The following is a 20591-nucleotide window of genomic DNA, read 5'->3' as shown; positions in this document are numbered from 1 at the left end:
TCACTCAATTTCCAAAAGTATTGAATAGGAAATATAATGTTCACATCCTAACGGTGCATTTTGAATTTGAAACCATTTCCATTTACTATGATATGATCTACATGACATGATAAGAAAAATTACAAGCATAGTTTTCACAAAATGATTGCGATTGTTTGTGACTTTAATTCTCTGATCCCTGCAGCACATCGCAATTAGAAGCGCATTATGACTGAGGTGAATTTTGTTGAACACTTTATCATTTATGCTGTAACTTCTCTACAGTGTGATCCTTCTCATTTCTAATCCTATATAAATGATGATTTTTGCTTTGCACAAGTGAATGAGTTTTTTCTTTTTCTTTAGTTAATAATTTAGAATCAATCTCTTTGTAGCAAGCGGAAATTTGTTCGTGAAGCTTCTTTCATTTTTACACGTAATGATTTGTGAGCACCACCTGCTGTTTGCTGAAAGAACTGCAGAGAAATTTGTTACGTAGAACTGATTGTCACAGCAGGAAAATGCAAAGTATTTGCACTGTACCTAAAATTAATAACGTGTTTTATGTTTAAGTACTTAAACTCCATGTGTGGTATATAAAGCTATTCTTTTGTGGTGTATTGCATTTATGAATGGAATTTTATGCTGCACACATTGTTCATGCTGAACAATTATTTAAAAAGCTTCATCTTCTCTCTTTACAGTTCTGATCAACAGACACAAAATACAGGAGACACTCAGCAGATCGGGCAGCATCTATGGAAAGGTATAAAGAGTGAATGTTTTGTTTCAAGACCCAGTGTTGATAAAGAGCCTCGGCCCGAAACATCAACTCTTTAGTCCCCTCTATAGATGCTGCCTGACTTGCTGAATTCATCCAGGATTTTATTTGCAGTGTTCAAGATTTCTAGCATCCGCAGAATTTCTTGTGTTATTTAAAATAAAAACTGATAGCTGATATTCAATGAAGAGTTGATCAAATTCTGAATTTCACTGAGCATGTTCTCTAATTCCTTGAAGTCTTTTTCACAGTATGCAATTTCTTCTGTGTACTTATTTTGCAGGCATTTTTGCCTTCAAGTGTGCACGTGCCGAGGAGATTTTTAACCTTCTCCAGGAGATCATGCAGTGTAACAGTATTAACGTCGTCGAGGAGCCCATGATGATATCGAGAAACCCTCATCCGACGGAACTTGATTTACCAAGGACGCCGCAGACTCCGACCAGTGAGTACTCATGGAGAAAGCTTTTGGCTTGACTGAGGTGGACAGAAAGTGGGCTTTAAGATTAATCTTATTGCATTCCTTTTGATGCCCTGTTGCCATCTGCAACTGGTAACAATATGTACAGCACTGTAAAATCTTTTATATAGTAGCAAGCGTGTCCAAGAATTTTGCACAGTTACTGTATTTGTCAATGTGGAGTGGAGAGAGAGTTTGTAAATCTGGTGGGAGCAGAGGATGTTGGGAATGGTCAGGGTGGAGGGGTGTGGGTTAGGTGGCAGAGGAGGAGTGCCCAGGGGCAGAGGGTGGCACGGGTGCAGACACACCCGGCAATGAGACACCAGGTAAGATCATTTGATTCCAAACAATTGGTTTACTGATCATTACAGAATGTCTCTTTGGTTCTTCCCGCTCCCTCCCCTCTCCCTTCCCCTTTTCCCTACCATGATTCCTCTTTGCCTGCCCCCTTCTCATTCTCAGTCCACACTAGAGACTCATATCAGAATCAGGTTTATCATCACTCACATATGTCATGAAATTTGTGTTTTTTTTTGCAGCAGTACAGTACAGCATGAAATTACTACAGTACTGAGCAAAAGTCTTACGCACTCTAGATATATATGCCTAAGGCTTTTGGACAGTACTTTAGGAATTATTTTCAAAGGCCTAGAGATTGTGTTGACAGGATGGACACCTAAATGACAATGTTTAAGGGAGCGCTGATCAAAAGCTTGGCTGAAGAAGTTGATATTAAATTTGAAAGAAGGGATTGAAAGACCATGAGACATAGGGGCAGAACTAGGCTATTCAGCCCATTGAATCTGCTCTACCATTCGAACATGGTGATTTACAAATGTATTATCGATCTCAACCCCATTCACCTGCCTTCTCCCCATAACCTTTGATACCCTTGCTGACCAAGAAACTAGCATCGTCCACTTTAAGTATACCCAATGAATTGGCCTCCACAGTTTTCTGTGGCAGTGAATTCTACAGAGTCCCCACCCTCTAGCTGAAAAAATTCCTCCTCATCTCCTTTCTGAAGGGACGTCCTTGTATTCTGAGGCTGTGATTTACAGAGTCTGGATTATTTTGCTGCTCTGATAGTGATGGACACCTTTTAGGCAGTGATTTAATTGGAAATTGGGCAGGATGTGGAAAGCAATACTCCACGATATACCAGAATTTTTTTTCAAGTATTGTGGAGACTAGTTGGGCAAAAACTTGGCAGGTGCCCGTTTTTTTGTTGGTTTAAAAAAAAATGTATGAAGTAGTTGAGTTGCAGGGGAAGTACTCTCTTGTCCTTGCAAGGCAGAGTTTAAATCTCCACTCTGTTATTCCTTGTAGCGTGGTGAAAGAGGCTTCTGGATTAATAATTTGTGCTGTTGCATTGTCATTTCTTTGATGGCCTCAAGTCACAGTTCAAGTTTGTTGTCATGGGCACACATACCATGAGGATTAACTCTCTGCATCAGCAGTACAGGACATTACAGACGTGACAAACGTAGATTACGTAAACTTCAGTTAAAATAAATTCTATATAACTCGACAAGGCAAAATGAACAAAACCAAATGTAATGACATTAGTGCAAGTTGATGGAAATGTCATTTGAGTAGAATTGAAGTTTTTCAGGTCAGTTCAAGAACCTGAAGGCTGTGGGGGAAGAAACTGTTGTTGAATCTTGAGGTGTGGATCTTCAGACCCCTGCCTGTTGGCACAGTGAGAAGAGGGCATGGCTTGGATGGTGAGATACTTAATGATGAATGTCACCATCCTGAGACATTACCTCTGGTAGTCAGGTTGTAAATCTAAAGCCCAAAATTGATCTGACCCAGCACAACTCCTACCAACTGGAGTGGACCATTTTTCAAACGTGCATCATCTTCATGTTAGTGGGATCATTGTTTTTAAAGTTACAATAATCTTTGTACTTTCTTGGCATCTGGCTGGGTTAGAACAGAGAAATAAAGGTGAATTACTTTCGATCGTGTTAGATGCAATTCTTCTACTAAGTAAAGCTGTAACTTTGCTTTCAGCCCCTGGTTTCACTGTGCCCGGATTTCCAAACGGATTCCCTTGTTACCCACCAATGGGAGATGGCTCCTCTCACCCTTCGACTCGACATCCTTCCATTGGAAGCGCACGTCTCTCATCAGTGGGGGAAGAGTCCACCCACCCTCTCATTGTAGGAGGTGATGATCAGGTGTGTAGACAGAAACTTATGAACGGAGAAGCCGCTATGTGAAAGTAATCTTTTCTTGTACATAAATAAAATTAGTCAGTAATGAAACAGTAAGTAATGTGCCAGAAGGTATACATTTTTATAATATGGGAATTTCATGTCTGAAACCTTAGGCTTTGGGTATTATACTTGGAAAATAATAGAGAAAATCAAATTCTCTCCACTCTACCCCTACCCCACACACCTACCTCTAATGAGTGACATTGTGGCTGAGTGGACTGAAAATTAGATTTGTATTAAATGTTATGAAGCCAGACAAGTAGGTGGCTTTGAGATGCAGATTAGCTATGACCCATTTAAATGGTGGAATAGACTAGAAAGGGCTGATTCACCTCCTCCAAATCCTGTAAGCTGGAAGGTGAGTAAAATGGGTTGGGTTGTGTGACAAGAAGCTGGACTCTTGTTTAGATAGTGTCGACTGCATACATGTATATAGTCCTGCAGTTGTAATTACAGGGGAGCATAGTCACCTGGGGTATGATTTGAGAGAAATATGCCAAATCTACGGGAGTGGCAATAACAGCATTCCTTGAATGCAGCTGGCTGATCACTACGCCAATGAGATTTCCAAAATCTCATGGAAACTCTTTCAGCTGTGAATATACTAGAAAAGACGCGCAGGTAGGATGTAAAGTGCACATCATCAGTGTGTGTTGATGTTTCCAACAGAATAATTAAAGTCCTGTTAAACTTTTACACAGACCATTGTATCTGTTATCAAAGTTAACAACCAACTTACCACCGTAGATTTCTGTCCCAAAAAGGATGATGCCATTTAACGTTGTTAAAATGTGCACATTCACTGATAAGTATGTGCTTAAAGGAATTTATTTTAATTGGAAAATTTTTTTTAAGTCTTGATTCACACTCACCATGTCAATGTCAAATTACGCAGCCAAAGCAACGGGACTGCGTGAGTTTCATAAGAGGTTTGCACAATAGGCAGCTGGATTCTCAGAAAAGCATTGTTTGTGATTGGTTAAAATTGCATTTTACACATTGACTAACTCTTAGCTTGAATTAAAACAGATTCCATGATAAACAATATGGACAACTTGAATCATTGTACATTTCTGCCATCTTAATTAAAATTGGTAGTGTTAATAAATTGTAAGTCAAAGTAAAAGTCAAGGTAAATTTACTATGAAAGTACATGTATGTCGCTGTATACTAACCTAAGGTTTATTTTCTTGCGAGTAATAACAGGAAAATAAAATACGTTTGTACAATAGAATTTATGAAGCAAGGAAAGAATGAGAAAGAACCTATTCACAAAAGAAGACAAACTTGCAAATAAAACAATAAATTATACTGAAAACATGAGTGTAGAGTCCTTGAAAGTGAGCCTGTAGGATGTGGATTCAGTTCAGTGTTGAGGTGAATGAAGTTATCCATGCTGTCCCAGAAGCCTGATGGTTGAGGGTAATAACTGTTTCTGAGCCTGGTGTAGTGGCTTCTGTCCTTTCTGCCCAATGGTAGTAGCAAGAGGAGAGCATGATCTGGATGGTGGGTGTCCTCGAAGATGGGCGCTGCTTCCTTGTGGCAGTGCCCCTTGCAAATGTGCTTAAAGATGTGATGGACTGGGCTGTTTCCACTACTTTTTGTAGGCTTTTCCGTACTTGGGCATTGGTGTTTCCATATCAGGCCATGATGCAACCATAGTCAGTGGCCATAATTATCACCACCCTTTTGTTGCCTTGTTTTCTACAGATTCACACATATGTGAACACTTCCAATGTTGATGAGGAGCGGAAGAGGAGACCCTGTGTTCATGGTCTGCCAGAATCGCGGCCCTCTGTCTCTGACATGATGCAGAGCCACGCAAACCACTGCCCTGCAATGGAAGACAGATCTCCTCAAGTCCTGCTGCAGCCAGGTGAGGTCAAGTTTGTCCTGGGACCTACGCCGGTTCAGAAAAGAATGATGGAACTCGAAAGAATGGACAGACAAAAAGAACATGCTGAGTACAACTGTGGAAGCTTGAGTTTCCAAGACCGAGATATTGTCCTGGATGGTGATGACCAGAATATGGTGTGTGCCCCTAACAAGATGACTTATGAGAATGTTAATGGTTTACCTATGTCCTCTGGTACAGGGCTTCGACGAGGTCGGCTCAAGATGGGCGGGGATATCCAGAACCTTAATAACTGTGCTCATAGGAAGACAGCCATGCTGAACTATGAAAATCTGCCCTCTTTGCCTCCTGTGTGGGAGAGCCAGACACAAAGGCGGGAGGAAGAGGATTGGAGTGACTCTGGGACTCCCCCGCAAAATGGATACCACAGTAACCTTGACCCGCTGCGGAACTATGTCAACACGGAGAATGTAACAATTCAGCCTGGTTTACACAAAGTAGACTTCACAAGGCGGCGAGATTGCACTCCAAACGTCTTCAGCTTTGACTTTAAACGCCCGTGCCCCGAACAGAGGCAACTAAACTACATCCAAGTGGAGCTGGAGGGTGCCAGTGACTCGGACAACCCCCAAACCCCCAAAATGCCCAGCACTCCAGTTCCGCCGACTCCCACACGTAGGACTGAGTTTTACGCTGTTATAGACATTAAAAAGACAGCTGCTATGTCCAGTTTGCAAAAAGCACTACCAAGAGATGATGGCACGTCACGCAAGACAAGGCACAACAGTACAGACCTGCCATTGTAAGCACCGTCACTTTCCTGATTTAGTATGTTAGTCCAACATATTTTTTATATATATTGTGGGTTGGCTGCATTACTTGTCTAAAATTCTCCACTGCATTGATATATTTGAGGTACCACAATTTATCCATGAGTCTGGAACAAAAAAGCAGCTTGAATTCTTTAGTACTTAGCCTGTCCCTGTCAAGATTCCCTACAGAAGTCTAGAACCAATGAAGATCCTTTGTTGGAGTGTAGAAAATATCACCATGCAAGAATATCCACAGCAATTTCCCACAAACTTAGATGAAGTCATAGAGCTACAGAGGATGGAAACAGCGCCTTCAGACCAAGACGTCCTTGTTGACCAAGTTGTCTAACTCGGATAGTCCCATTTATGTCTGTTTGGTTCATATCCTTTTAACCCTTTCCTATCCATGTAACTATCTCTGTGTCTTTTAAATGTACTTGTACCTGCCTCTTCCACTTCCTGTGGCAGCTGATTTCGACTTTCTGTATGGAAAAAGTTGTCCCTCAGGGCCCTTTTAAACCTTTCCCTTTTAGTTAAAGGCTTTCCTTCTAAGATCTTTCCCTCTGAAGACCATAAGATATAGGAGCAGAATTAAGCCATTTGGCCCATTGAGTCTGCTCCACCATTTCATCATGGCTGATCCATTTCCCCCTCAGCCCCAGTCTTCTGCCTTCTCCCTGTATCCCTTCAATCCCTTCATGCCCTGACTAATCAAGAATCTATCAACCTCTGTCTTAAATATGGACAATTACTTGGCCACCACAGACGCCTGTGGCAACAAATTCCACAGATTCACCACTTTGTGGCTAAAGAATTCCCTTCTGATCTCCGTTCTAAATGGACATCCCTGTATTCTGAGGCTGTGTCCCCTGGTCTTAGACTACCCCACCATAGGAAACATCCTCTCCACATCCACTCTGTTGAAGCCTTCCAACATTTGATAGGTTTCAATCAGAATCCCCCCCCCACCCCCCATTCTTCTGAATTCCAGTGGGTACAGGCCCAGAGCCATCAAATGCTTCTCATATCATGAGCCTTTCAATCTGGAATCATTTTTGTGAACTTCTTTTGAACCCTCTCCAATGTCAGCACATTCTTTCTTAGATAAGGGGCCCAAAACTGCTCACAATATTCCAAGTGAGGCCTCACCAGTGCTTTATAAATCCTCAACATTTAATCCTTGCTTTTATATTCTAGTCCTTTCGAAATGGATGCTAACATTGCAGTTGCCTTTGTCACCGCTGACCCAGCCTGCAAGTTAACCTTTAGGGAATCCTGCATGAGGACTCCCAAGTGCATTTGCACTTTGGATTTTTGAATTTTCTCTTCATTTATTTTACCCTTTTATTTTTTCTACCAAAGTGCATGGCCATACACTTCCCGACACTGTACTCCATCACTCACTTATTCTAGCTAAGCCCATGCCCTCTAGTCTTGAACTCCTCTCCCCGGAGAAAGAAGACTTTGGTCATTCATTCTGTGTCCATTGTGATTTTATAACACTCTGGGCACTTATAACCCTCTCAGCTTCCTATGGTCCAGTCCTATCCAGCTCTCCTTATAATCCAAAGCAAAATACCGGAGGAGCTCAGCTGCTGTGGTAGAAATAAACAGCTAACATCTTGGGTCTGTGACCCTTTTTTGTATGTGTGTGTGTAAATGTTCTACATTTCCAGTTCCTACAGAATCTCTTGTGTTCTTTAATCCAAGCCTTCCAGTCCTATTACTATCCATATTAATCTTTTTTTTTTTGTCCTTCCTCCAGTTAAGTGAAATCCTTCCTATAGCATGGTGACTAGAACTGCATGTAGTATTCCAAATGTGGTCTTGCCAATGTCTTGTATGGCTGCAGCAAGCTGTCCCAACTCCTGAACTTCATATTCTAACTAATGAATGCAAGCCTACCAAATGCTACCTTCACCACCCAGTCTACCTGTATCATCGTTTTCAAGGAACTCTGTACCTGCACTCGTAGGTCTCTCTGATCTACAACACTTCCCAGGGCCCTAGCATTTAAAGATTAGCTTTGCTTGTCACATGTAATTGAAAGGTAGAGTGTTGCTTGTGTCAAATCTCATCAGCGAGGGTTGTGTCACCACACTTCCAGTGCCAACATAGCATGCCCTTTTGCCCATATTATTGTGTTGAACTAATTAAATTAGTAATCAAATGGCCAGCCATGTGCCTGTCTAAACTAATGTATATGTCTCTACCACTGCCCCTGGCAGCACATTCCAGTTACCCACCACTTGCTCTTTAAAAGAAACTTGCCCCTTTTCACCCTAAATGCGTGCTGTCTGGTATTAGACACTTCTACCTAGGGAAAAAGATATATTCTCTCTACTCTCTCTAAGCCTCTCATAATCTTTAAAACCTCTATAGATCTCCACTCTGCGAATTTCACTCCAGAGAAAACAATCTAAGTTTGTCCAACCTCTTGCTGTAGCACAGGCAACATCCTGGTAAATCTCTTCTGCACCCTCTCTAAAGCCTTGACATCCTTCCTATAATGGGGTGACCAGAACTGTACAGTGCTCCAGATGCAGCCTAACTAGAATCTTAGAGACCTGAGAAATTCTGCGGATGCTGAAAATCTAAAGCAACGTGCACACAAAATGCTGGGGGAACTCAGCAGTTCAGGCCACATTTAGGGAAAGGAATATATAGTCAATGTTTCGGGTCAAGGCTGAAAAGGAAGTGGAAGGACCGTAAAGCTGCAACATAACTTCTTGACTTTTGAACTCAGTGCAGTGCCTTGAATAATCAGGCAAGAATGCCATAATGCCGCCGTAACCACCCTATCAATCTGTGTAACCACTTTCAGCAAGCTGTGAACTTGGACCCCAAGATCCCTTTGCTCATTATCAGTATATTGTCAGCATTATGCTGCACTTAGGACTTCCAAGTGGGCATCTTGATGCTGAGTTGGAACTCCGAGTCACAGACCTGTGAACTTGTGCATGAATCCCCTTTCAAGTTTGAAGCCCTGGTCATGTCAGTGATTCCTGGCTGACTCTGCTGCTGTTATTAATAACACACCATAGGATAATCCAAATCAGGGATCTCATGAGGCTCATATGAGTTATTTAATTTGAATTAAAATAGAGATGATCAGTAGGAGGTTTTGAAACTATATAGTTCTTGTTTGGTCTGTTTTGGCAATTTAAATAAAACATGAACCTCAGTACTTAGCTTTTACACTTATTATCCCATGATACATAAGGACATACTGCGGGAACACAACGATGCAGTTAGCAGGGAGAACACTAGAGACCAAGGTTTAATCCTGATCATGAGACGCAGGAGCAGAGTTAGGCCATTCATCTCATAGGCCCTGTCTGATTGCAGTTTGCACATTTTCCCTGTAATTGCGGGCTTGGCTTGATACATCGACTGTACATTTTTCCATAGATGCTGCCCAGCTTGCTGAGTTCCTCCAGCATTTTGTGTGTTACTTGGATTTCCAGCATCTGCAGATTTTCCCTTATTTGGGTTTCTTCTAGGTGCTCTGGACTCCTCCCACAAACCCAAGACTTGTTAGTTGGTAGGTTAACTGGCCATTGTATATTTCCTCTGGTATGTCGGTGAGTGGTAGAATCTATGAATTGTTCAGAGTGTGAGGGGAGAAATCAATGATTGTAGATGTGGTGTAAATGGGTGGTGGGTGGTTGATGGTTGGTGGGCTGAATGGCCTACTTCCATGTGCATCACTCTTTGACTCTAATCAGTACCCTGGCTAGTTAACTCTTTCAGAACTTGATTAGAAGAATCAGCTTTATCTAGCCATTCATGTTCTACCCCTCATTCTGTTCTTCTGTGCTTTTCTTTTGAAAATGTTTAATGTTTGGATTTTTTTAAGTGATATTCTTTCACCTTTGGAATTGATTTTATTTTATTTATTTTATTGAGATACAGTGCAGAATAGACCCTTCTAGCCCTTCAAGTCACACCACTCAGCAATCCCTGATTTATCCCTAGCATAATCACTGGGCAATTTATAATGACCAATTAACCTACCAATCAGTATTTCTTTGGATTGTAGGAGGAAACCCATGCAGTCACGGGGAGAATGTACAAACACCTCACAGGTGGCGGGGGGAATTAAACCTGGGTCGCCTGTACTGTAAAGCATTGTGCTAACCACTACGCTACAGTGCCGCCCAATTTGATTTTGTGTACTGCAGTGGTGTAAGCTTACAGAAAAAAAATAATGATGAAAGAAATTTTACTTTGGGTTATGTATTTAATGCTTCAATGAAGTGGGTCATATGCCTATTTTTATGCACATTTTTAACCCTTCTTCTGTGTTTTGTTACAGCTCTTCATTTGTTGGGACCCACTGCTAGCCATAGTTGCCATTAAAAATGAATTCATTGAAAATGTTCTACTTCTGAAGTGTCAAATATGGTACATTATCGTCTGCATTTTCTTTAAAGAAAACTTTGCCTTTTTTTTAAAAAAGGAACAGTCTCTGTCCAAAGGTCAGAAATACACAAATATTTTAGAATGGCTTTAAATTATTACTACATTCCTGCAGTGATCCTCTGAGTTTAAGACTCTTGGTAAAAAGAAAAAGACATTTTGATGGGCTGCTGCTTTAACAATAGGGCCATGTGCTTTTAGTAAATTTCAACGCTTTATGAAGTCATTTCATTCGTTGATGTGCATCCTATTTAAAACTGTTTGAAATCGACCATGTACAGGTTCTTGGAGACGTACTGTCTTTGATCTGGGTTTCAGGAATTATGTTGATTGTGTTTTGAAGATGGTCATTACTATGCATTCATCAGCATAATCTTGCCATGCATTCTGTGGCAAGTTATATGAGAATCTCAGTCACCACTGTCAATGAGGTTAAGGATGTTTGGTACAAATTTCAAAGGTAATCTGCTCAATGAAACACTTCCAATTATCATTGCCAACAGGAATGTTAGTGTTTGACTTTGATCCTTTATAGCTGTATTAATAAAATTAGCACAGGTGCAAATTAAATGAGGTATCCCTGAAGTAGCTATTTCCATGCCTGGTGGGGAAAGTCAACAGTAGAATGCAATGGAACAATTAGCAATCTGCTGGAGGAGCTCAGGTTGTCAGTCAGCATCTGTTGAGGTGAGAAGAAGGGGAAGGAATAGCTGTCTCAAGTCAGAACTTTGCATAAGGACAAGAGACTGCAGAAGATAGAAATCCAGAGTAACACAAAAAATGCTGGAGGAACTCAGCAGGTCAGGCAGCATCTGTGGAAAGGAATAAAGAGTTGACGTTTTGGCCTGATGAAAATCTCAACCCAAAATGGTGACTGTTTATTCCTTTTCATAGATGCTGCCTGACCTTCTGAGTTTCTCTAGCATTTTGTGTGTGTTGCTCTGGTTAAGTAATGGCAATGATTTATTTGGGAGAGTTGCATTTGTTTGAGATGCAAACTGGAATTTCTTATCCAAGTACGATAACATGGTTCACATTGAAGGGCGTGGGTTTGTATTCTGTGTGAAGAACAGCCTTCACCTTGGACATCTACATGTGAGAACAGTGGCCATTCTCCACAATATTAGAGCTTCCTGAGGTGGGAGGGATGAAGCCGTTTCCCTGGACTTCTCCATTTCAAGGACGGTTCAGTGCCTTTGCAGGGATGGGAAGGGTGATTGAAAGAGAAGAAATGAAAACAAAATGGCTGAAAAGAATGGGGAGGTAAGTTAAGTTCAAATGGGAACATTAAAAGAGGTGGTAAAAGGCCAGTGGATATAGTGACGTGGGCAGTAATCGCTTCATAGTAATTTCCTTTTTGAAAATTGTGTAGGTACATCCAAGAAAATTTCAGTTCTTTAAGTTAACAATACATCTGCTTAGAAAATGGGAAAAGGTCCAACAGTATCTATTCTTTTGATAACTCATAGGGAACTGTGGAGTAATTGTATATTGTACGTTGCATCGAAAGAATATGCTTTCATCAAGGTGGCCTTCTGCAATTTATATTGAACATCCTTAATTTGCCTCTTTTTCTGTTCTTGGCATCTTGACATTTTCAGGGTTACAAAATGTGCCAAACAAAGTGCCAACCCTCTCCATGCATGAAATAGTGTTTAACAAAATCCAGTCCGTCTGGTTCCTTGTTTACACTGAGACTTCTTTGCTCCTTCAGATTGTAGGTACTTTAATTGCTAATTTATGCATTGTATTTTAGCTGTAGTTAAGTAAAAAGGACCAGAGTTCAGATTTATCACCTTATACTTTTACCATTAAATGTGACCATTGAACAAGTGTTTGGCCATAAGCCTTTTTCCCAAGTCTGTGGGAATAACTACCGGCAGTTGAACAGATTGCCTGACATTCTGAGTTTGTTCAACTTTCCCAATATGCCTTTTAAAGCTGCAGTATATTTATGTATTTTGTAGAGATTGAGTTGACGGCTGTGAACTGCTCAGACCAAAACAAAACCGAGGATAGGAAAGGCACCACTATACTATCACCTATTAAAGATCATAGAAACATACAACACAAAAATGAGCCCTTTTGGCTCACGTCACCATGCCAGCCATGATGCCTGTCTGCGCTAATCGCATTTAACTATTTTAAACTCGTATCTCTCTTTGCCTTTCCTTTCTAAGTACCTGTCCAAGATGATATAAAAAATGTAATTAAGATGTTTAAAACTGAAGTTTCAGTTTCGTGCTTTAATGTCTCAACTTGTTAAACTCTTGCATTCTTTTATCCAATTAATATATTTGAAGCTTGTTTTAAAATTCATAATCTTGTTTTGAAATCCCTGTGATATTAACTGCTGTATAAGGCAAAGTGTCATTAATTCACGTGACATTCCTAGATCTAATTCCACTTATTACTTGGGTACACAGGCTTTGCTCACATCCCTTTAGAAGCCTAATAATAACTAAATTATGATTACTACAGTGAGAGATGATCTGCAGTTTAGTTTGCATTAGGTTTGGTGCTGTTGGTAGCTAGAAAAGGGTCCATTTAATAGGCAGAAAGTATAAAATATTAATTGCTATCTCTGTACAGTTGACATCTTTGCTTGTCGATTGTGGCTTGATATTTAGAACATACTGTAGAACAGTACAGTGCAATACAGACTCTCTGACCCATGATGTTGTGACCTTTAAGATCAATCTAACCCTCCCCTTTCACATAACCCTCCTTTGCTCTATCATTCTTGCGCTTATGTAAGAGTTTTTCTTAAATGTTCCTAATGTATCTGCCTCTACCACTACCCTGGTAGGGCGTTCCACCACCCCCACACTCCCTGTTTTAAAAAAAACCTTGCATCTGACATCCCACCCCCCATACTTCTTTCCAATCTCCCTAAAAAGATTTCATCTCATATTAGCTATAAGATCAGCTCTTTTAGAGGAAGTAATGTGCCACATTGCTGTAACACAAGGAGGTTGTAGAGATTAATATAGAACCTTTGCATTCCCCTGTTTTCCTTTTAAATTTGCTTGGTAGTGTGAATGTTTACTAAGACAACAATCATTTGACTGCAGGATTTACAAAGTTAGACGAGAATCACAGTGTATTTTGCTCACAGCTTCCCAGTTTTCACGATTAAACTGAATTGTACAGCAAGGAAATGAACGGAATTAAAGTAAAGAAAATCAAATTTGGCCTTTGCAGAGTTGGTTAGATCTCCCATAGATTGCTGAGGTCATGCAGAACAGACATCGCTTTGATTCAGATCTTTGAACTCTGTGGCTACCTGTAGCAGGAATCGTTGATATAGGCAGGGAAGGATAACACCTATTTGTATCCCTGGATTTTATTGTTTCCCAGAGATTCTTGCTGGGCGGGAATTAATCTCCTGTGGAAGGATGGCGGATATCTGTGATAATCAGAACCCGAATCAAAATCAGATTTATTATCTCTGACATATGCTGTAAAATTCATTTTGCCACAGCAGTACATTGCAATGCATAAAATATACTATAAATTACAAAAAAAAATTAAGTAGTATAAAAAGAGCAAAAATAGCGGAATGCAGTAAGATTCTATATTAACCTCCATTACCTTCTTGTGTTATAGCAGCGTGGCCCATTACTTCCTGTAAAGGAGGTAGTGTTCATGGGTTCATTGTCCATTCAGAAATCTGATGACAGAGGGGAAGAAGCTTTTCCTAAAATATTGAGTTTCTTCAAACTCCTGTACCTCCTTTTTAATTGTAGTAGGGGTTCCTTAATGATGCCATTTCCCTCTTCCCTAAAATGAAGTAGAAAGTAAGAAGTATTTGGATTAATCTGCCTGGTGACAAGTGGTGTTGGAGGAACAAAATATTTTTCATGTCATTCCTGAGAAACAACTTGATAAATGATGGAAGCAAGCAAAGGAGGAGCATAAGGAGTAGACAGTGTTGAGCGTACTATTCCACCAGGCGGAGCCAACGTATAACACTTTAACAATTCAGTTCCATGCAATTTGAAATTTGAAATCTTTGCTTACTAATTGATAGTTCATTAATGTTCTTTGTTTTTGCATTTTTAACCCATTACCTTATCAGTGTTGAAACTAATAAACCCAGAAATTGGAACCAGATGATGAATATATTGCAGCTTTGAAAATGTGTTCAGTGTATTTTGAAAGTTGCGAGCATCCAACTTACCACTTCTGACAGTAAGTGCAGTTGGTAGCTTTCAGCTTCTCTTCCACTGAGCCAGTACACATGGCCTTTGTTCACTCAGTCCTCACGCTAGGATCATCTACACCAATCACCTCTGCTGCGAGGGATTTTGTCTGCTTTTTCAATTGCAGCAGTCTTGTGCACAACTTTTAACATTCAGTTTGCCAGCTGAATGGCTGAACAGTATTAACTACTAAATATACAGTATATAATGTCTGTAGTCATCAGAGTGTGGTTCAGCAGAGCTAAACAATGTAACTTCTTTCCCACTTTGCCCTCTTTTGCACTTATGGGTCAGATATCATTAGATCTAATGTGAAGGCTTGATATTTGCTGTCAAGTCCTGAATGTGGCTGAGCTGCATTGATTAGATTCAGTAGCAGCCTTGTTTGGTCTGTCTTAAATGACGTTAATGAGTGCCAAATTAGATTGACTTATACTTTGGGCTGAACTCCCTCTGGATTAAGATTGGTCAGAATTTCTTGAATTTATGTGCTTTAAGTGCTAGTAAGTGAAGAAGACCTTATTCTCTTCAACGAGACCATATGACACAGGAGCAGAATTAGGCCACTTGGCCCATTGAGTCTGCTGCTGATTTGTTATTCCCATAACCTTTGGCACCCTTACTAATCAAGAACCTATCAACCTCCACTTTAAACATACCCAATAACTTGGCCTCCACAGCCATCTTTGGCAATGAATTCCACAGATTCACCACCCCCTGGTAAAGAAATTCCTCCTTATCCCTGTTCTAAAGGGATGTCCTTGTATTTTGGAACTTTACCCCCGGTCCTAGACTCCCCCACTATAGGAAACATCCTCTCCACATCCACTCTATCTAGGCCGTTCAATATTCGATAGGTTTCAATGAGATTGCCCTTTCATTCTTTTAAGCTCTAGCAGGTACAGGTCCAGAGCCATCAAACACTCCTCACATATTAACCGTTTCATTCCCGGGACCCTCTCCAATGCCAGCGCATCTTTCCTTTTTGATAAGGGGCTCACAATCTGACCAATGCCTTAAAGTCTCAGATTCAAATCCAATTAGGACAAGAAGCCATCTTTGAGCTCCATTACAGCCAGAATTAGTTCTGACCCACTAATAGAAATATAAATTAAAATAGTTTGAAACTGTGACTTGAGCCCTGTCTCTTGTCCAGCTACAATTCCTTCACAGCAACCCCAAGACAAGGGCAGCTGTCTCTGAAGCTGCTGAGCAACCTTCAAGGTCACTTTAAATCTGTGGATCAAAGCCAAGTGTCCTTGAATATCTTGTTGACTTTGGCCAGATCCTTAAGTGTAATGTCAGCCTTAAAGCAATGGCCACTATCTTTTCCCAAAACAAACAGGGAGATCTGGTTAAGGCATTATGCACAAGACAAAGTTTTAAAATTAAAAGTTCTTTATAGAAATTCCTGTACAAAGACATTTTAACCCCTTTTTTTGGTAAGAAGTATGGAGAACCTCTGAGACAGCTGAAGTTATGTTTACAGATTAATGCTATAAATTCCACTAGAGCACAAGTGCCTAAGTTGCCATGTGAATAGACTTGTAGCAGTACCTTTCTGTGGAGAGTGGTTTTGGTGTGGTGGGGAAGATTAAAAGATACTACCATTGCCAACGTTTGGTTTATTGCAATTACTTTTGAAATGCAAGGCTTTGCCTGACTCTGTCTATAATCTGTAAAGAAGACAAGCAAGTGCCTTATCACTATGCTAGCCAGATGTTTAGACAGAAGCAAGAGTCTTAAATGCTGTCACCTTTGGCCACACTTGCTGTACTGGCCATAACATTCACAAATTTGTGTTCTTGGCCTCAAAATATGTAGTGTGTAAAAGTGGAAAGTGGTTTCATTCTTCAGCACTGATGACCAATATGCAGTGAACACCTGTGTTCTTCAAAAATACTGGGAATTCAATGAAGAATGTTTAAACCAGGTATAGGTTGTAGGGACTGTGAATGATTTGCAATGCCTCTGTTGACCCACTAGTGACATTTTATGCCTCTAGTCAAAAGCGCATTTGCGCAGACTTTGTTGTGTGGTTACTTTAAAATTTCAGCAGAAGCGATCTCTTCAGTATTGTGTAAAGTTTCATGAACGAATTCTCTGAGCAGGTTCCAGACCATGTGCATCACTGTCTTAAGGTACTTCATTCCTCTGCACGCGCTGATCTGCTGCCAGTTTAGTAGAAGTTTCTTGTGTACTGCACGTAGTTCTGTAGATGCCCTTGGATGCAGCTGTATATATCAGCTTCTGTGAGCTTTAGCAAGGCACGGATGAAGGTAATCACAGAATTTCTTGAATGTCGATGGGACTCAATGAATCTGAAGAAATGCAGAAACATTTTTTAGCTGAATTAATTTCTATTTAAAGATGAGTATTTTAAAAATAATGGATTGTTTTTGTACTTGATTGCTTTATAAGCAGAAAGCTGATGTTCTGCAGTGCTAAAGTATGATCATGGTTTCTTTTCTGGGTTTGAGGGAATAAAATTTCCAACTTTCCATGAAAGCTGCCATTTAAAATTTACGTTGTCACTGGTAGTGCAGGTACATGTATCATGATAAAATTATGGTTAAAATAATGTTAAATTCTACAACCAATTGTTTTTGCCAAATCAACAATTTACACGAATATAATTAGATTTAAAATCTGAACACTAATTTCAAGTGAGTAGGTTTTAGTCCTCCTTTGTTTAAAATCATTGTCATGATTATAGAGTTCATAGAGCTAAATAGCATGAAAACCATAAGACAAAGGAACCATTCAGCCCATTGAGTCTGCTCCGCCAGTCCATCATGGCTGATTTATTATCCCTCTCAACCCCTTTTTCCTACCTTCACCCTGTAACTTTTGATGCCCTTACTAATTTAGTACCTATCAACCTTTGTTTTAAATGTTCCCAGTGACTTGGCCTCCACAGCCATCTGTGGCGATGAATTCCACAGATTCACCACCTTTTTATGGCTAATGAAATCCTTCCTCATCTCTTGTTCTAAAGGAACATCCTTGTATTCTAGTCCTGGTCCTAGACTCCCCCACAATGGGAAGCATCCTCTCCATGTTCACTATGACTATGCCTTTTAATATTTGATGGGTTTCAATGAGTCCCCCCCACTCCTGTTCTTCTAAGCTTCAGTGAGTACAGGCTCAGAGCTCCTCATATTAACTGGTTTAAAATGTTAGGATTTCAAAATACTGTATGTCTGGGTGATCAGTTCAGGCATTTGGAATTTGACCAAACGTCTCTTAGCATCAGCTTAGGGCCACAGAGTCATAGTCGTACAGCATGGAAGCCAGCCCTTCAACCCAACTAGTCTTTGTTGACTAAGGTGCCCATCTAAGGTAGTTCCATTTGCCTTTATTTGGTCTTTAGCCATCTAAACCTTCCCAATCTACGTACCTGTCGAACAGTCTTTTAAAAGTTGCTGTTTACCTGTCTCATCCACTTCCTCTGGCAGCTCATTACACATTTTTTTGTTTTTTTTTTTAAAAAGTTGCCCCCTGCCCTCCTTCCCAGGGAAATTTTCCTATCTCATCTTAAACCTGCTTCCTTTAGTTCTTCATTCTCCAACCCAGGGAAAAGAGGTTTGAAACATTTGCATTTCCAAATGGCATATCAGATCTATGGTTCTCACATTGGGCATATTTGCAAGCAGTAGTCAAAAAAAGGTATTACCACTGAATAGGATAGTCCCCTGTGGCTAATGACTTTGACTTATTGTACAGTCTGGTGTCATTTAAAACTGACTTGCATTAAATCCACAGACTGAATTTCCAATTCATCTACAAAATGCTTTTTACATGGTTGGGAACTGTGTAAATTCTGTGATTATCCTATCATCTAAACCCTGATGTCCATGAATTGATGAACTGTGCTGTTTTTAACCCTTTCCAATCCATGACGTTCAAACCCACTTTGTTCATTCTGATGGTACTGATAATCCATAGCTGCTAGATGATAAAACTCAGCAGTTTAACTTACAGCCACAATTCAGTTTGGTTGTCTTGATGTTTCTCGGTAGATTTTGCACATCTTTCATCCAAAGTCCTGATATGTTCTGCACTACAACCATTGTTAAAACTACTCATACCTAAGTCATTACTTTATCTTTAAAATATTATTCTCTCTGTTTAACAAAAGTCTCTAGTTTAAATTGAGCTCAAAAATCTTATTAACCGAAAAAGTGCTGTTTGTACCCTTGTGGATGAGGAAGGGTTAAATGTAGTTTAGTTTTCTTTGGACAAACTGTAGGTACGCTTAAGCAGAATAATTATATTGTAATTTCAGTAAAAGTAATTGTAGTCTGATCCTGAGTATTTATGACTTTAATGAAGTGACTACACTAAAAAAAAAATCCTCCTGAGGGATGAGCAATTAAGTTGGATGTTTCTGTTTTATGGAAATCAGGTTATGTTTATAATTGCATTGTATTATACTGTTAGCACCATTTCATACTTTGTTTATATGCTGTATGGAAATGTATGAAATATAACAAGTAAATGTGTAAGAGCAATGCTGTATCATACTTTATTGGCCTTCAAACATGGCATATAGAATAAAGAAATGGACTCAAACAAATTGTTTCAGTATTTTCTTTTAAAAGAAGTCAAATTCAAACTTATTATCAAACTTCATACAGTACATTTATTGATTGAGTAGCAACGCAGATAGGCCCTTCCAGCCTTTTGAGCTTACTGTCCAGAAATCCCCCAATTTAATCCTGGCCTTGTCACAGGAAGGATGAAACCAGAGCACCCAGAGGAAACTCAAGGGGAGAACATACAAAACTCCTCTCAGGCAGAGGCATGATTTGAACCTGGGTCGTCTGCAATGTAAAGTACTGTGCTAACCACTACGCTACCGTGCCACCCAATGTTACTATACACTACCTTGAGATTAATTTTCTTGTGGGCATTTATAGGAAAATAGATTTATGGAAAAAAAACTATACATAAAGACAGACAAACAATCCACAACAAACAATGTGCAAAAGAATTCAATTAAAACACTTGCCATTTAAGTGGTCAAGGAATTTAAGTAAACATGGGTACTTGCTGTGAATCGCCCTCATATCAGTGTATTCGGGCAAATAGTTTTGTGAAATCATATTTGAGCAATTGTTTTTTTAGAGTTCTTTGAAGAAATACCTTGTACGATGGCTGTACTTGGATTTCAGGAAGGCATTTGATAAAGGTGTTACGCCAAAGGTTATTAGGCCAGCTAAAGATTCATAATAAAGGAGACAATATTTTGGGTAGAAGAATGGCTGATTAGCAGGTAATGAAGTGGGTGTAAATGGGTTTTTCTCTGATTGGCAAGTGGTGTTCCACAGGGATTGGTGTTAGGACCCCAACTGTATTTAGAATTAATATTGATGACTGGCATTGAAAAATAACAAGGTTATTTTAATTATTTATATGACAATGCACATTGCACCACACATTGCCTCATTTGTGATATAAACCAACACAACCTAAGGATGTACTGAGGGCGGCTGGCCAGTGTTGCCACACATCCCTGTGCCATCCTAGCATGCTCACCATGCTCAGCGCAACAACACAAACAATAACAGCAAAGCAAGCCCTCTTGCTTCCACCCACTCCCTCACACTGACAGACCCCCAACCCCCCAGGCCACCTCCGGACCGTCAACCTATGGTCCTTGGTGCGTCAGTATTTTAGAAGTTCTCCTTGTAGTTCTGGCTAAGATTTACCCCTCAGCAAAGATTGAATACGTCGCCAGATCATTTATTGTATTATGTGGGAACTTGCTTTAGCCCTGTTGTGACCTCAGAGAATGCCCTAATGAAAATGCTCTTATCTCTAATGCGCTCTGGGGTGTCTCATGATTG

The 20591-nt window shown here is 40.1% G+C and overlaps 2 protein-coding genes across 10 annotated transcripts in view; both read left to right on the top strand.

Moving 5' to 3' along the window:
* The window catches only part of LOC140210084 (fibroblast growth factor receptor substrate 2-like), a 97766-nt gene extending 78448 nt beyond the window's left edge, over nucleotides 1-19318 (top strand). For 7 of the 9 annotated variants that reach the window (XM_072278886.1, XM_072278882.1, XM_072278881.1 and 4 more), the window contains 4 exons: nucleotides 1044-1205; nucleotides 3240-3406; nucleotides 5156-6102; nucleotides 10431-19318. In XM_072278886.1, coding sequence (XP_072134987.1) covers nucleotides 1044-1205; nucleotides 3240-3406; nucleotides 5156-6102; nucleotides 10431-10458 — 1304 coding nt within the window. In that variant the 3' untranslated portion in view covers nucleotides 10459-19318. Of the gene's footprint in view, nucleotides 1-1043; nucleotides 1206-3239; nucleotides 3407-5155; nucleotides 6107-10430 lie in introns of those variants that run through there. The other 2 variants (XM_072278889.1, XM_072278888.1) reach the window with 2 other exon arrangements.
* Nucleotides 10449-20591, top strand: part of LOC140210087 (gastricsin-like) — a 32823-nt gene continuing 22680 nt past the window's right edge. Inside the window, exon 1 of the mRNA XM_072278891.1 lies at nucleotides 10449-10519. The gene's annotated coding sequence lies outside the window, so the exon portion shown is untranslated. The remainder of the gene's footprint in view (nucleotides 10520-20591) is intronic.

Source organism: Mobula birostris, chromosome 14, assembly GCF_030028105.1.
Source record: "Mobula birostris isolate sMobBir1 chromosome 14, sMobBir1.hap1, whole genome shotgun sequence".
Taxonomy (NCBI): Eukaryota; Metazoa; Chordata; class Chondrichthyes; order Myliobatiformes; family Myliobatidae; genus Mobula; species Mobula birostris.
Note: the sequence above shows the minus strand (reverse complement) of the source record. Positions and strands in the feature narration are given on the sequence as shown.